Source organism: Camelus bactrianus, chromosome 34 (assembly GCF_048773025.1).
Source record: "Camelus bactrianus isolate YW-2024 breed Bactrian camel chromosome 34, ASM4877302v1, whole genome shotgun sequence".
NCBI classification, from domain to species: domain Eukaryota; kingdom Metazoa; phylum Chordata; class Mammalia; order Artiodactyla; family Camelidae; genus Camelus; species Camelus bactrianus.
In genome coordinates this window covers 9,138,982-9,156,012 of record NC_133572.1, presented here as the reverse complement: position 1 = coordinate 9,156,012, position 17,031 = coordinate 9,138,982, and the positions used below count along the sequence as shown (strand labels likewise).

At 42.6% G+C, this 17,031-nt stretch overlaps 1 protein-coding gene across 2 annotated transcripts in view; it reads left to right on the top strand.

Annotated features, from left to right (window-relative positions):
* The window catches only part of PLBD1 (phospholipase B domain containing 1), a 74,766-nt gene that overhangs the window by 17,409 nt on the left and 40,326 nt on the right, over positions 1-17,031 (top strand). The window contains exon 1 of one of the 2 annotated variants that reach the window (XM_074357245.1): positions 13,536-14,212. The exons of the other annotated variant lie outside the window; for it this stretch is intronic. Within the exon in view, the coding sequence (XP_074213346.1) occupies positions 14,080-14,212 (133 nt within the window). The 5' untranslated portion in view covers positions 13,536-14,079. Of the gene's footprint in view, positions 1-13,535; positions 14,213-17,031 lie in introns of those variants that run through there. 2 annotated transcript variants of the gene reach the window in all.

Sequence of the window (17,031 nt, the reverse complement as noted above, 5' to 3'; positions counted from 1 at the left end):
GGATTGGTGGGGCTTTCCTCCTGTGTACATCCAGTCCGGGAAGACTGGGAGAAGTTTTTGTTTCCCTAATGCAGATACCAATATAAAGAGTCAAAGAAAACAAAGAAAGAGGGAAACATGGCCCCCAAAAAGGGATGAGCTAAATCTCTGGACACTGATCCTAATGAAATGGAGGTATATGAATTACCTCACAGAGAAGTTGAAATAACTGTCATAAAAAGCACCCAGTGAGCTCAGAATAACAATGTATGAACAAAATGAGAATTTAAACACAGAGAAATAAAATATAGAAAGGGACCAAACAGAAAAGTTGGAGCTGAAGAACACCATAACTGAACTGAAAAATTGAATAGAGGGATTCAGCAGTGGGCTTGAGCAATCAGAAATAATGAGTGAAGAAAGGAAAAAAAAAAGAAATGAGTGAACTCAAAGGAAAGTAATTTGAAACTACCCAGTCAGAAGAGCGAAAGAAAGAAAGAAAGAAAACCTTAAGGGATTTATGGTATACAATCAAGTGTACCAAAATTGTGGGGATCCCAGCATGAGGAGAGAAAGAGAGAGACAGAGAAGCAGAAAGTTATTTAAAGAAATAATGGCCCAAAACTTTCAAATGTAGGGAAAGAAATGGACATCCAGATCCAAGAAGTCCAACAGTCTCCCAAAAAGATAAATATAAAAAGTCCACACTGATGCACATTACATCAAATTGTCAAAAGCTAAAGGCAAGGAGAGTATTTCTAAAGCAGCAAGAGAAAAGTGACATGTTATGTACAAGGGAACCCCCATAAGGCTGTCACTGGATTTCTCAACAAAATCTCTGCAGGGCAGAAAGGACTTGGATGGTACATTCAAAGTACTAGAAGAAAACAAAATAAATAAACCCTGCCAACCTAGACTACTGTATCTAGCAAAACTGTCCTTCAAAAATGAAGGAGAAATAATGACTTTCTGAGACAAACAAAAGGTAAAAGGTAAGGGAGTTTATCACAACTAGAACTGTCTTACATGAAATTCTTTTCAAGTTGAAACAAAAGGATCCTAGATAGCAAAACAAAAGCATATGAACCATGTAACTTTCTGGGAAATGGAAACGTAGAGCTGAATAAGAATAATGTAATACTGTAAGACTGTAACAGTGGTGTGTAAATCACTTTTAATTCTAGTGACATGCAACAAGACGAATGAAGCTTGAAGACATGATGGTAAATAAAATAAGCCAGTGATGGAAGGATAAATAGTGCATGATTCCACTTGTGTGAGGTATGTAAAGTAGTCAAACTCATAGAAACAGAGGATAGAATGGTAGTTGTCAGGGGCTAACAGGAGAGGAAATGAGGAGTTGCTGTTCAGTGAGTATAGTTTCAGTTAAGCAAGATCAAAAAGCTGTGGGGATCTGTTGTACAACGTTGGATTATAGTCAACAATACTGCGATGCATTCTTTAAACTTTGTTAAGAGAATGATTTCATGTTACGTGTTCTTACCACAACTTAAAAATAAATACTCAATAAGGAAACAAAAATGCAGATATAAACTAAACCAAAAAATTGATATTTCACCAAAGATTAAGAGATGCTCCACGTCTCTCTTCATTAGGAAAATGCAAATTGAAAACCACAGCAAGACAGTACTACACATCAATTAGAATAGTTAAAGACTGATCATACTAATTGTTGACAAAGTATATGGAGGGACTAGAACACTCAGACTCTGCTAGTGGAAATATAAAATGGTACAAACACTTTGAAAATAGGTTTGGCAGATTCTTAAGTTAAACATATAAGTCAGCTACTCCACTCCTAAGTATTTTCCCAAGAAAAATGAAAGTCACTGTCCATACAAAAACTTGTATACAGAGGTTCAGAGAAATTTTATTTGTAATAGCCAAAAACTGGAAATAACCCAATTGTCTCTAAATAGGTAAATGGTAAACAAATCATGGTATGTGACCATACTTTGGAATATTACTCAGCAATAAAAAGGAACAACATAGGATGGATCTCAAAGTAATTGTGCTAAGTGAAAGTAGCCAGACAAAAAGAATACATACTGTATGACTCCACTTACATAAAATTCTAAACAATGCAAATTACAGTGGCAGGAAGCAGATCAGTGGTTTGGGGTGGGAGAGTTGGAAGGGGCTGGAGGAAGCAATTTCTAAGGGAATCCTTTTAAGGTGATAGATTCTTTGTCTTGACTGTGATGACGGTTTTATGTGTGTATGCATGTGCCAAAATATGTGTACACTTTAAGTAAGTGCAGACCCGACTTAAAAACTGTATCAAGAGAGCACTTGGGAAATGTTACGTTACACAGATACTGTCAAAACATCTTAACTCTGTTCACTCGTGATGCTTATAACACACCTATGAGGCAGGTACCAGCATTATTTTTCCCACCACATAGATGAGAACGCAAAGACACGGAGATACAAAGTTACTTGCCTAGTTAGTGGCAAAGTAAAGATCTGAAACCGCGTGATTCGGTTCTAGGAACAGCAGACTGTTGTCTCACTGACCAGAATAAGGGAGGTGAGAAAGGAAGTAAAAATAAGTAATTTCCTAAGCCATCAGATCCTAGTGTCCATAAGACTTGTTTGATGGAGAACATAATGGCTCAAAAGGCAGTCATTCTCTTAAGAGCATCAGAATGTACATGTGTGAAGCTAGGGAAGCAGCCTGGTTGAGAGGAAGAGCCGGGGACCAGTCTTGGAGATCGAAGAGCAAGCTGGCTGCTTTCACCAGGCTTGCTGTCGCTTTGGAGAGGCTTGATGGAGTCTCTTTTTTAGATCGTGGGGCATTTAAAGTCAGCCCTCTAGTGGAACCATTGCACCGCCGTCATCCATGCTGTTAGTTTTTGTTTTTTTTGTTTTAATTTTTGTTTTTTGATGGCTTAGGTGCGTTTTATTGGTTTTCTTTCAGAATTGTCTACGAAAGAGCTAGGTTAAAAACCAAGTCCCTGGCAAGAGGGTGAGAACTTTTCCTCTTTCCTGGGAACTCTCCCCTGTCCCCATGTTCCCAAGCATGTCACTGCTGCAGTTCATGGGGGTGGAAGGTTTGCTATGCTCACCTCCCACCAAGCCCCCAAAGGGAAAAGACCTACCTCTAGCAACCCCTGCCCCTCAGCCCCATCCCTCACCCGTTGGTCCTGGTTACTGGAGGCAGCGGTAAGAACTACTGGGATCCAGTAGGAGTTCTGGGCCCCAGAAGGCCATGGCCAGGGCACAGTTAGGTAGTCCACCTAAACTGGAATTCAATGCCATACAACCCAGGTACCCCACTGTTTGGGCTGCTCCGGGGGAAAACAAAATTCATTTAAGGTTTTCCCTTGATTTTAAGGTATTTAAGGAAAAATACGCACGCATAAAACCACAGGAAATAGAGAATAAGGGCCAAAATCGGTGGTATAAATAATAAGAGCAACAGCAGTTCAAGGAAGGAACATGTCAACATGGATCAAAGCAGCGTCGGGGCGGAGCTCACTCCTCCCTCTCTGCACCTCACAGATTTCCTCCTTGTGCGGCACTTTGTGTGATGCTGTCTTGCATTGTAGTAACTTGTGTCCTTGCCTAAGTCCCACTACCAGTGAGTTCTTCCTCCAGGGCAGTGGCTGCACATTTTCTAATTGGGAGTCCTACAGTATCTGGCATAGACTTATATTTTTTATCAGGCATTCCCATGTGCTTGTTGAACACATCTGATATGGGCCTAGGGCTGAGCCTTAAATGATAGGTTGTTTTTGAAGGGAAGAGATGAAAGGGATGAGCTAGGGGGGAAATCTCATCCAAAATGGAAAGAAAGGGCAAGATAGTTCAGATCCTGTGGTAGACCAGCAGAAGGTTCACCCAGGAGAGAGAAAATGAGATAGAAAGGCATACAGAGTCATATTGTGCAGACTAAGCTATGAAATTTCAACTTTCTCATATAGGCTGGTGACTTTCAATAATGCAGACTAGGGGAAGCTCAAGTCTCCTGGGTTCTAATGGCCCCAAGTTTCAAAAACTCCTTCTTGAAATCAACTTTTGTTTCTACCTGAAGCCCCTTTCTTTTTCAAGAGCTGAAACCAAGTTAACAAGGCAGGCAAATTATGGAAGAGACACCATGCTTTTCTTTCCATCCCCTTAAGTTTCTCCCCATCCACTCTGCTTTCTCCCAGGTGCCCACACACAAAGCTGCTTCTCCAGTTTCCTTCCTCACTACAGCCTGGTTCAGGTAGATGGATACACATGGACAAATGCATCCAGCAAACCCATCCAAACATGAATCTTTGTTTAGCTCAGTCAAAGATCCAGCACTACCTAAGCATAATTAGTAAGATCATTCCTTAGAAGAACAGTAAGAAGATGGGCTTCATGACTGTTAATAGATTGCCCCTGAGTCATTTTGTTCTTCATAGCCAATTTTTAAAAACATGACTCATTCTTCAAGAGGAATTGTCAGGATGTAGAAAATCATTGCTCAATTTATTTGGCAATGAAAATGGCCATTATGGTTTTTTATGCAACTTGGCTTCTGTTACATAATTCTTGTTGACATAGTGTTTCAACTAAATTACTTAGTAGCAAGTACTGAACAGGAGAGCACCAACAAGTTAACAACCACAACACGAAATCAATCCATAATGTGCTGTGAAGAATGCACTTGAGAAACGCACCTTGTGTCACTGGGTAAGAAGGGAGGCAGGAAGAAAACAGTCTTGCTAAGGGAAGCACTGAGGGGCAAGCTGCCCCTTAAGTTGCAGAATCCACCCGAGAATACAGAACCAACTCAATTCCTGAATGTGGGGTCCTGAAGTCATTAAACTGAGTGAAAGATCCCCCTCTAATGTTTACATTATGGCTTCCCTGTTATTCTCAATTTTGACTTGTCACTCAGTCCATGGAAGTATATCAAAGTACTTCTTTCAAAAATAACTCATAGAAGGTCTATTTTCTGAGTCCTTGAAAATATATTACCTTAACACATGAACTAAAATTGACTCAGTATAAAATTTCATGGTCACAACCTTTTCTCTCCAAAGTCTACAGATGATTGTTCAATGGCAAAGTCAATCTGGTTTTCACTACTTTGCAGGTAGTATTTTCCACTTTCCCTTCACTGGAATGTTCACAGTTCCTTTTTTTCCCCCCTTATATACCAATTCAAAACCTAATATTTTCTTAATAGCTAGTATGCAGTTACCCCTAGGGAGAGACTCACCTGTGTTGAGAGAAGGTTTTGATTAAGCCCAAAGGTAAATGTTTAACCTCCGGGACCAGGGCCCGTAGACTCTGAAGGGTTTAGGCTTCAGAGACTCCATGCTTCAGAGAAGGAACCTGTTGGCTGCTGAGAGAGGACAAGGAAGAGGTGCCCAGACTTCGGTATTGATGGCAGCTTGGAAGGGGAGATTCTGGAGATGTAAACCAGCTAGAAAGCCAATGCACAAATACTCATTAAATACTACCCCCTAAAAAATTTTTGCTCAAAGGATTCTTGTGGGGGGGGAGGTTTGCCACATTTATTTCACTTGTGTCCATAAATGCATTTATATTTACCAAACCATTTGAAAGTAAGTTGCAGACATCATGACACTCACCACAGCATGTGTTCCCTAAAAACTAGGACATCCTTCTGCATATTCAGAATATTTCACACCAAATATTTTTTTTAAATACACAATACTATCTAATATACAGTCCTCATTTATTTAAATTTCTCCAAATATTCTCCCTCAAAATCTCTTTTGTAGCTATTCCCCCCACCCAACCACCATACACACATACCTGCACAGGATCCAATTAAAGATTAAACATTGCTTTTGGTTGTCAAGTCTCCTTAATTGCCTTTAACCTAGAATAGTACTTCCTTCATGCTTTTTCTGTGGGGCTCTTTTTCTTTCTTTCTTTCTTTCTTTTTTTTTTTTTTTGGTAGTAGGGAGGGGATGTCTATTAAGTATCTGATGTTTTAAAAAAATAGTATAGGCCAATTGTCTGGTAGAATGTCCCATAATCTGGATTTACCAGATTCGGGAATGGCTACATAATTTGTGAAGCCCAGTGCAAAATGAAAATGCAGGACCCTTTGTTCAGAAGTTAGTAAGAATTTCAACCCAGTGACAGCAGAGCGTTAAAACAAGCATGGGTTCCCTCCAAGGCATATTTGACTGCACAGCTCATGTGCCCATGAAAGCTGACCCCAGCCAGATGTGAGCCCCATGATTTGATTTAGGTGAAATATTTTCGCCAAGACGACTACATGAGTGGTATACGGGCCTCCCATCACATTACATCAGGAAAAACACTCAGGTTTGTTTATTCAGCTCAGGGAAGTTTTCTTGATAGTGTTTGATCAAGGCTTCAATTCTAATTTGTTCAGTTTCATCTTCAGGAATATATATCATTCTTAGGTTGGACTTCAGAGTCTTTTATGTCTGTCAGCTTTACCATCCTTTTTGTTTTTTATCTTTTCCCTCTGTTTTTTGGAGGGCCTCATCAACTTTTCCTTCAAATTACTGACCCTCTGTTTTTTGGAGGGCCTCATCAACTTTTCCTTCAAATTACTGACCCTCTGTTTTTTGGAGGGCCTCATCAACTTTTCCTTCAAATTACTGACTGAATTTTCAACAGTGTCTATTTCTGCTCTTTACTGTTAGCCTCCAATGGAAATGTCAATTCTGAGATGAAATTTTTAGTTTTCTATCAGCCTGTTCTTATTCTATCCATCTCCTTTTTCATCTCATACATTTTCTTCTCATCCTTTTTTCTTTACCAACTTTCTTCTCTTGATAAAAAAAAAAGGATTCTTTTCTTATATGCCGTAGAATTTTTTTCTAAAATTTCTTTGGATTCTTAGAATTGGTAGTTTTTAGGAATCCGAGATTTCAGGATGATGTTTCCTTCCCCTCGTTCTGCAGTATTTTTCAAAAACTCCATGTTATGCTGGTTCTTGCTTCTGATCACTCATCTTTAAATTGAAAGAGCTAGCAGACAGTGCTGGTTTCTCAACAGAGAGACTATTCAAATTTCTCTTGGCATCACTCCTCAGAACTCCCTTCTCAGACTGCAGTTGTCTGGAAGATTGATATGCAGAGTTTATAATGCAATTCCCTGTATCCAGGAGATGTTCATCCAGTTTTCTCAGCTAGACTGAAATAGGATCTTTTCCTAGTGACATTTTCTTGAGTTTTGCCCCTGGATTATATTTATGTGTTAATTCCTAGCCACTTTCCAAGAATTAACTGCCTAGGATTTGTATTCTTATTGTCTTCATTTAAAAAATATCAGTAGCAGCTAGGTTCCCCAAGTATTTATCAAGCACTTTTCATTTATTCATTGTTATGTACCATTCAGGCTTAAACCCTTTCTTATAAATTGAAAGAAGACTGGGGACATTTAATACAGGAGTATTTTGCATCTGCAGCCAAGATTAAATACCACTAAGAAAGGGTTGTGTTTTGCTAATTGTTTTCATTTGGCATTTGTACTTCTGTCTGTAGAATGAAGAGAAAATACTAAGATATTGAGAGTGGGAGAAGAAAAGTAAATAGAGCACATCCGTAGCAGCTACTCTGAAAGCAACTCTTTTCCTCTTTCCTGTTTGCCCATTTCTGTTCCCCTTTAAACTTGAATGAACCTAATTAAGGAATGAGATCACTAGGCAATTGAAACTAACTCCTGACTTAGGCTCTCCTGAATGCACACCATGCCTTGCCCAACCCGTTGATTCTTTCCCTAGGTTAAAAGAAGTAAGAATAAAGAATTATGTAGTTATAGAATGATTAGCTCTTTACCCACAATAGCCCCCTTAGCAATCCTGCAGGCAGATGATGCAGGCAGGATAACAACTAGAGAGTCAGCCAGCCTGCATGCAATGGAAAATGATGCAGAACCCAACCTCCTGCCTTGATGATTCACTAAGATCCACCCTCTTCCTTTTCCCTTTAAAAGCTGTCACGGCTGAACAGAATCTTTGGAGTTGGTCTCTGGACGTGAGTCCACCTTCTCTCCAGATTGCTGGCTTTTCTGATTAAGCACCTTTCCTTTCTATTTGGCACTTGCTTCTCAATTGTTGGCTTTTTAGTCGGTGAGCAGTGGAACCTGAGTTCAGTAACAAATCCAGGATGTACCCACTCAATGTAGAAAAGAGTTAGAAAGAGAGTTTAGAGAAGTTATGGAAAAAAGATTTGTCCAGCAAAAAAAAGGTACATCCCTTAAACAATGCAGAAAATGCTCTTGGCTCCAAAAGTATTCAGGAGTGCTATTTTCAGCTACTTTGGAGGTCAAGATGGGGACCAAGATGCCTATCAACAGGGTAAAAAGTTTATATTTGTCATCTCTAGAAAAAATAATAATACTACGCCATCTAATCAGTATTGAAGTTGTCCAGGAACTTCTCTCTTAACCTCCACCCCTGCTGCTTCAGTCAGCCCATGCCTGATTCACATCTCACCCTTATTCCATGGTCCTAAAGCCAAGACATACTAGCGGCCCTTACAGTCACTGACTAATGGCAGCCCCTCTTTTGTGTACCCAATTTACAAGACACATGCAGTCTTGGAAATTATAATAGAGAGCAGCTTATATAAAGTGGGAGCAAATGAGTAGAGAAAAAGATAGGCAGACAGTACAGAATTGTGTTATAAGTGATCAAAATGAGTACCAGGCCTGAGCCCAGGATTTTTGAGGAATACCCACAGTTCTTTGATTCTGCAGCAATTTGAACTCAATATTCTGATATCTATGTACCAAATGGTAAGTTTAACTACCAAAACAACCTACACCAAAAAAATGGAGGAAAAGAATACAAAAGAAAAGGAAAATTAACAACAGAAGTAAATGTACAGAAGAGATGTTGAATAGTAGTCTAAAAATTACACATTTTTCTTCTGAGAAATTCTTATTTAACTTAGTAAATTTTCTACTACTAGATTAATTCCAAGAGGCTAAGGCTTATTGATCAAGGAAGACGAAAACAAAAACATTGAAACACCAAAGAGTAAAATGTTGCTTTTTGAGGTCTTGAGTAGACAAACCATAATCTTCAAAGCCATTAAAATGTAGTGCATCTGAGAGAGAAAAATATTTTGAAATATTCAAAAGTTTGGCTTGAACGATTGAAAGACACAGATTGAAATAAAAGGGTATATAGTATATTTAACAGCAATAAATTGGAGTAAGGACGTATAAGAATTTATATAGTAAATAATGTTTATAATGTGATAATGTACAAGTATGTAATAATAACTTACCCAAACAGCTAAAAAGTTTGAAGAACTGATAAGAGGATTGCAAATGGGTTGATGCAAGGGCCAGCACCACCCTTCCTCTAGAGGATGAGTCGCCTATTTGATGGGTGGGGCAGGATGTGGGAACATTTGGTAATAGAAATTCCAGAGAGGTCCAGAGCAAAGGGGATTAGGTTCAAACTTTCCAGAAGGTAGCCCATGAACTTGCAAACCTTGAAAAGAAGTTATGGGTCCCATGTGGCACCTGAGTTGTAGACTAGCAATGACTGAGGGAGGTGTTTGGGGAGGCTGACTGATGCACACTAAGTCAGAGTATCTTTGAGTCTCTACTGCCCGCCCCTACCCCACAGGGCTCAGAGGGCTCTGAGAAAGAGCCAGAGGACCCAGCAGAACCCAGATTTGGTTGGAGATGTTCCCAAGAGTGCCAGAAACAGCTGGCTTCCTTCCAATAAAAGTGTGTTTTATTTCCATACTGAGAGGTGACATCCCAGCTGGAGGCTGCATTTCCCAGCCTCTTTAGCATATAGGTATGGCAATATGTCTAGTTATTGCCCATGGAATGTGAACAGAAGTGATTAAGAAGCAGGAGTGCTTTCCCCATATTCTTTCCCCTTCTTCTGGAGGAAAAGATTACAAGTCCCCCAGGTCGTGGTTCCTGCATACAGTTTACAATGAATTCACAAAGGGTACCTAGGATATACTAAAAATACACAGGAAATGGTAGCATCAGTAGAACCCACCATAATGAACCAAAGGGGACGTTTGAGATATTGTAAGTCTTTCAGGAAAACACAGTACCATCCAGGACACTGAACAAATTACTACTACTTAATTGTTTGGCCCTACATATTTAAAGGAAAGTGTGAGATATTTCTTTTGGCCTTGAAGGCCCAAGAATAGATTACTGAGACTCTAAGGGCACTATGAACCCAGAAATATTGGAACATCTGCCTTAGGGAATGGTGGAACCACAGATGAAAGGAATTGGGTTCTTAAGTTTCTATATGAAAGAAAGCCACCTACCAACTACGAACTCCCACACTGGACTAGTACATGAGCCAGAAATACACTGTGGTTACATTAACCCATTGAACTTTGGGGGTTTATTTGTCATAGCAGCCAGCATTACCTAACTAATACACAGAGCACATAGGAATCCAGACCTGAGGCCAAGAGCCTCAGATGTCAACAGTGGATTTCTGCCACTGTAAAACCACAAGGAGGACCAGAAGAGATAAACTACACCTCATTGGATGCCACCAAGGCAAGATGACTCACAGAGTAGATGCCTCTTATCCAATACCGGGTCAATACATAAGCCTCCTGAAAGGACGATCAACTTCAGAGAAAAGGGGAAAGACCGTGGAGGGGGTGAAGGATGCTAAGGATTTAGCCCAAATGAGACTGAGTAACCATAAATTTGGCATTCTAAAATTTCTACCATCAGGAGCTAAGTGTTTGAATGCTGAGTTAATTATACCTTTTGGAAAAGAAACAGATTTGCATTATGTACATTTCATCCTGGAACTGTAAAATGTTGGCTCTATCACATATATCCTAGAACAAGGAAAGAAGTACAGAGGCCACTGTCTCTGTTTCTACAACTGGTCACCCAGGTATAGCTATTCGTGACTTTTCTACCTTCTTTTCCTGTTCTCTTTGCTTTGGGCCAGCATCTCAGCTGGTTGGGGCTCTTTGCCCATTGGAGTGAGGAGCCTGAGTCCCTGGCGTGCTGCCTGGGTGAGGTGACAGCACTGGAACCTTTTCAGTAGGACATGGTGATATGAGGCTTCACCTGAGCTGCTTCCTCTGCTCCCTCTTGCTGGGTAGCACTGCTGTTTCCATTCAGTTTTCAGGTTCAGTCCCTCTAACTAAACCACAATCCTATTCTCGCTCATTTTTTTTTTCAGAGGAACCTAATAAAGGCCAGGCAGTAACTTCAAATTCCAATTTGGTGAAATGATTATTGTGTCTCTTGGTGGAAACATTCCTCCTCCCTTGCTCACTGAAACTTCTAAACCAGTAGTCCAGATTTATGAAAAATTGGTACCAGGAATAGGGTAATGAGTGGTAAGGGACCCCAAATCACACATGTCCATCTACTACAGAAGTGACAAAAACATTACATAGTCAACATCTTCTTTGGTCCTCTTCCCCTCATCTATGCCATGAGTTTGGCTGCTCATCTCCCTCCCAGAAGTGTAAACTGCACAATTTAAAGATGGTGAGATTTATCTTCCTCAAATCTGGTGATTCTCAACTGAGGGCAATTTTGCCCCCTAGGGGAACATGTGGCAAAATTCTAAGACATTTTTGATAGTCACAACTTGGAGGGGTGGGGTTGATACTGGCATCCAGTGGATAAAGATCAGAGGATGCATAGGACCACCCCCAACAACAAAGAACTGTATGGTCCAAAGTGTTACAGGGCTGAGGTTGAGAAACTCCGATCCAGTCAATTTGTTTATGTGTATAATTTGCTTCCTGCACTAGAATGCAAGCTCTGTGAGGGCAGGGACTTTGTCCATCTTGTTTACTATTCTGTGCCTGGAACATAAAAATCAACCAGTATTTGATGACTAAATCATAGATGGATGAGTGTCTCTCTCAGTTCACATCAGGCATGCTTACAATGACCGCATCCAAACACTTGGTCCTTGGATTGGAAGGGTTATAAGGTGATGGGGGAGGATAGTATGACCAGAATATTTGGCATGGCTCAGCTTCCTTGAATGTCCTGATGTAGTGCTCTTCCTAATGTGAAACAATCAAAACGTTCATGATTTTTCTTCACATTTATTTTCCAACTCTTAGAAAAATGTGCAGTTTTTACAATGTCCTCAATGCCTTCATTCCTTACACAACATTATCATCCAGGTACTGTGATACGTACTGTCACCAAACAAAATGATGACTTAGGACTTGTGTTGAACAACTTGCAGTGTTTTGATATAATTGTTCTGTATATTTTCTAACAATTACAAACATGCTTCCCCCACGAGGAAAGGTGCCCCATGTCCTCCCTTGCCATCTCCCCCAAACACCTCAGTTAAGCTTGGAAGAAAGACCAAGAGAGAATGCAAGCTCTGGGAGGTCAGGAACTTTGTCTGTCTGCCTGGACCCCCAGTCAGGTTCTCTCACTGTCCCTTAAACGTAGCTCTGTTACAGCAGCAATGGAAACTTCCAGTACCTGTTTACTTATATGGCTCTGCCCCTTCTTGCCTGTCATAGGACGTGCTCTTTTTTTTTTTTTTTTTAACATTTTTTTATTGATTTATAATCATTTTACAATGTTGTGTTAAATTCCAGTGTAGAGCACAATTTTTCAGTTATACATGAACATGTATATATTCATTGTCACATTTTTTTTCACTGTGAGCTACCATAAGATCTTGTATATATTTCCCTGTGCTATACAGTATAATCTTGTTTATCTATTCTACAATTTTGAAATCCCAGTCTATATCTTCCCACCCCTGCCTCTTTGGCAGCCACAAGTTTATATTCTATGTCTGCCAGTCTATTTCTGTTTTGTATTTATGCTTTGTTTGTTTGTTTTTTTATTTTTTAGATTCCACATATAAGCAATCTCATATGGTATTTTTCTTTCTCTTTCTGGCTTACTTCACTTAGAATGACCATCTCCAGGTCTATCCATGTTGCTGAAAATGACACTTATTCTTTTTTATCACTGAGTAGTATTCCATTGTATAAATAAACCACATCTTCTTTATCCAGTCATCTGTTGATGGACATTTAGGCTGTTTCCATGTCTTGGCTATTGTAAATAATGCTGCTATGAACATTGGGGTGCAGGTGTCATCCTGAAGTAGGGTTCCTTCTGGATATATGCCCAGGAGCGGGATTCCTGGGTCAGATGGTAAGTCTATTCCTAGTCTTTTGAGGACTCTCCATACTGTTTTCCACAGTGGCTGCACCAAACTGCATTCCCACCAGCAGTGAAGGAGGGTTCCCTTTCATAGGACGTGCTCTTAACGGTCTTTGTATCACTGGTACCTGACACACAGGCTAGGCTCAAGTGTGCTTATTGAATGAATACTATGCCTTCTGCCTACTTCACAATGTCACCTAGGCCCCCCTCTGCCAACTTCACAATGTCACCCAAGGCATAGCTTTGCCTACTTCACAATGTCACTTTCAACTGACCCTGCACAGAAATGGGGACTTCGCAGGGGTTTCAGGGATATATCTGGTTTCAGCCCCGTCTGAATCAGTCTCCAGTGGTGGCTCCAGCCAATGAAGAGAAAAGCAAACGATCTGAAATCTTAAGCTGCCGCCTATGGATTTGGGTTAACGGGACTGGAATAGAGGGGCACTGATCCCTGGGGCAAAAGGACCTGTCAAGACCTCTCCAGAATGATGAAGAACCCCAGGCAAGTGTAGGCAGGGGTTATGCATTTCTCCGCTGCTCAGGGCGCCTCATCCCCGCTGCTGCAGAAAAGTGGCCGGCCTTGGAGGCTACTGGTGTTGACGTGAACGGATTTGTTCCAGCCCCGGGCCACCAAACTGCCCGACGGGTGCAGAGAGGGCGGCACGTAGCCTCGGCAGATCCCAGAAGTGCAGCAGGGGACTGGCCCGGCCCGGCCCACAGGGCGCTAGAGGGTCAGAAAGGACCCGCCTTTCCCAGACCGGGGCCCAGCCGGGCGAAGGTTGTCCCCAAGGCCACGTGAGGCTTCCTTGCCACTAAAAGCCCCAAACCGGCAGGGTTCATGAGAAAGGAAAGTTAAGGGCGTCCCAACCTCCCCGCCGCCGACCTCGGAGCCGCTCTTCCAGCGGCCGCCACCGCCCGCCCAGCGGCAGCCTCGTCCAGCCCAGCGGAGATCGAGGCCGCCGAGCCATGTCCCGCCGCAGCCGGGACGGGAGCCTGGGGCTGCCCGCGCCGCCGGCCCCGCCGCCGCCGCCGCCGCCGCCGCCGCTGCTGCTGCTGCTGCTGCTGCTTCTGGCCGCCGCGGTGCCGCCGAGCCGGGCAGGTGAGCAGCGCGCCCCGCGGACCGCCCGGGCGGGGGGCGCGGGGAGAGGCCCCTGGACGCCCGCCCGCTCCCCGGGGCGCCCGCGCCGCCGCGTGCGCTCCCGAGTCGGGTCAAGTTCACTTCCAGCGGGAGTCTGGCTGGCTTCTGGGGGGACTCCAGGAAGCGCGCTGCTGCGAGCTTAAAAAGTGCTGGCCGGAATTCTGGGCACCCCGATCAGCTCGCTCCTGCGCGACTCTTGACTTTGCTGAGCCTTGGCTGGTCCTGAAAGCGCCAGCCAAAGGACATCTAAATATACCTTTCGCGTCACTGAGTTACGATCCCGGGCTGCTACCCTTTTTTTCCGCCTTCATTGACAGTGACTTTGGTTTAAAATGATAAGAAGTGCAACCTGGTATTGTCAGCTTGATATGTGCCAGGCGGTGTGCTGAGGGAGTTACGGGTTTTCATAGTATGCTCACAAAAACCCTAAACAGGGGAATTATTCCCAGTCAACAGATGAGAAAATTTGAGATTGAGAGAAATTCAGTCATTTGCATAAAGATGCTCAGCGAATGAAGGCAGAGCTGAAATGCAAAAGGGCATTTACTTGCCTACTCCTGTCTTGGTAAAACAGGTTTTATCCCCACAGGTATTAACACTGAGCTGTACCCTTTGCCTAAAAAAAAAAAAAAAAAAAAAGTCTGGATTTTGTCACTTCCGTTCCCAATGAGTGAGAGCAAGATTAACTTAAACAAATAAACTAACTAACTAACCTTGAAAGACTTCAAAAGTAATATTAAGAGAGGAGTATACATTTTGTTTATTTCATAATGCCTCTTCTGTGCTGACCTTGTGCAAGAAGAGGGTGGGGTTCAGGAGAGCCCCCCCCCTTCCCAAAAGGCGAACTGGTTCTTGTTCCACCACTTTCCACCAACAAGTATGTGCAGCGACCAGATTTCAAGGCCTTTGTTTTCACAACTTCCCCACTGATCGCTCTTAAATCTTTCCAGTCTTTGAAGCTGCCTGGGCTTCTGTGCTCAGAAGGGATCACTCCCAGGTTCCTGACTGGTGATTTACCTGCACATTCTGGAGGTGGCACTGGTGCCACCTCTCAGCCTTCCCAGCGAGGCTGCTCATTCAGACACACCTGGGACAGGCGAGAGAACGCCCTGGAAATGGAAGTGACTTGTGTCTGAGTGCTGGTGAAAACTTCTCTCCCTTTTCTGTTCTCTTTTGGATTATTGGTATTGATTGAAACGTTTCTGTGGATGGAGGGGGCAGCCTGAGGCCTGAGGTGGAGACATTATTCTTTCGAAGCTGGGGCACTGCTTATTCATGAAAATATCCCCTGGCAAGAAACTGCTACTTAAACTGGGTTCCCCAAATTATAAGCCGAGGCCCTGCCAGGTGGTCGGGAGTCACGGCGGGGAGTGAGGGCACTTCTCCTGCAAGTAACTGACAGCGCTGTGCCCAGCAACCTGGAAAGACTTCTAATCATGGCATTGAAGAATGGCTGGTGATGCCCACCCTCACTGTCTCAAAGGACGTGATCTCTGTTTCCTTTGTTTCCCCCATACTAACCTGTTTTCCTGTGCAGCTTTGGGGGTCTTTGTCTTGTCCTCCTGCTAGACTGCCAACAACTTGCGGGCAGAGAACAGGGCCTTTGCTTTCCATATTCTCTCTGAAGTGCCCAGCTCAGTACTCGGAATTTAGTGAGCACCCAATAAACACTAAACAGATTGTATTTCAGCACCCTGGAATGAGTTTTATATTGACTAATGTGCACCTCTTCATTCAAAAACAACTTCTTTAATCTTTGAAAGTTACTTTACAGTTTCATTATTCCAGAAATTGGCAAACAGCTACCAATTCATTCTAGCCATATGCTTGAAACTACTATAGACTTCAGACATATAATTGCATTCATTGCCTTTATCTTTCCAAACTGAAAAGCTCTACATTTGTTTTTAGGATGTCTGATACAATTTCTCTAAGTGGTTTGTATAGTGAAGTCAGGTTGTCACTAGGGAAAGAGATGGGTAGGTTGTAAGGGATGCCATTCATAAGGCGGCATGTGCCTTTCCAGATCTGGCTCTGGGACTTACAGGGCTAGACTCCAGAAATTCGTTCTTTTCCAGTTCCTTCTTCCCAGCTCTTCCAGAGCTGATGGAATACAGGGAAGTTGATTTGCCCTGATAAACACACACATCTGATCATCAAAATACTAACTGTTCATTTTTAGCAGACTGGTTATTTGTGCCACCTGCGCCAGGCACACTCTCACTGTATTCAAACTACACAGGATAAATAACGTCAGAGATTCTCAGGCTGGGAGCCTGATTCACCTGCCGCCCACTAGGACGGGACACTTCAGGCAGCCATGGGGGCTCCTCACTGGACGCTGCTCACCCAGAGCAGATGGTCACCGACGCCTTTTCCACTCTTCCATGCTCACCAGTGCCACCTGAGGCTAACAGATTGCCTCCCTAGGTAGGCTCGTATCTTGACGTGGCTGTCCAGGAGTCTACAGCCCTGGCAGTTGTTTAGTCTCGTTAATTGACTTAGCAGACCAATGGTTGACGCCAGTCTCAGTAGACCTTTTAGCTCTGAGGGCATGCTTATTTCCAAAGTCCCCGAAGTAGTTGCTCCATTATGTTCTCTTTCTCTGGCAGTTCTTCATTCTTGGAAGTCTAGTATGGGAAAGATAACATGGAATTCCAGAGATAGAAACCATGGAGCCAGACTGCCTGTGGTTGAATCCTGGCTCCAGTACTTACTAGCCACATGACTTCCAGTCAATCATCTAACCTCTCCATCGTTCAATTTCCTCATCTGTAAAA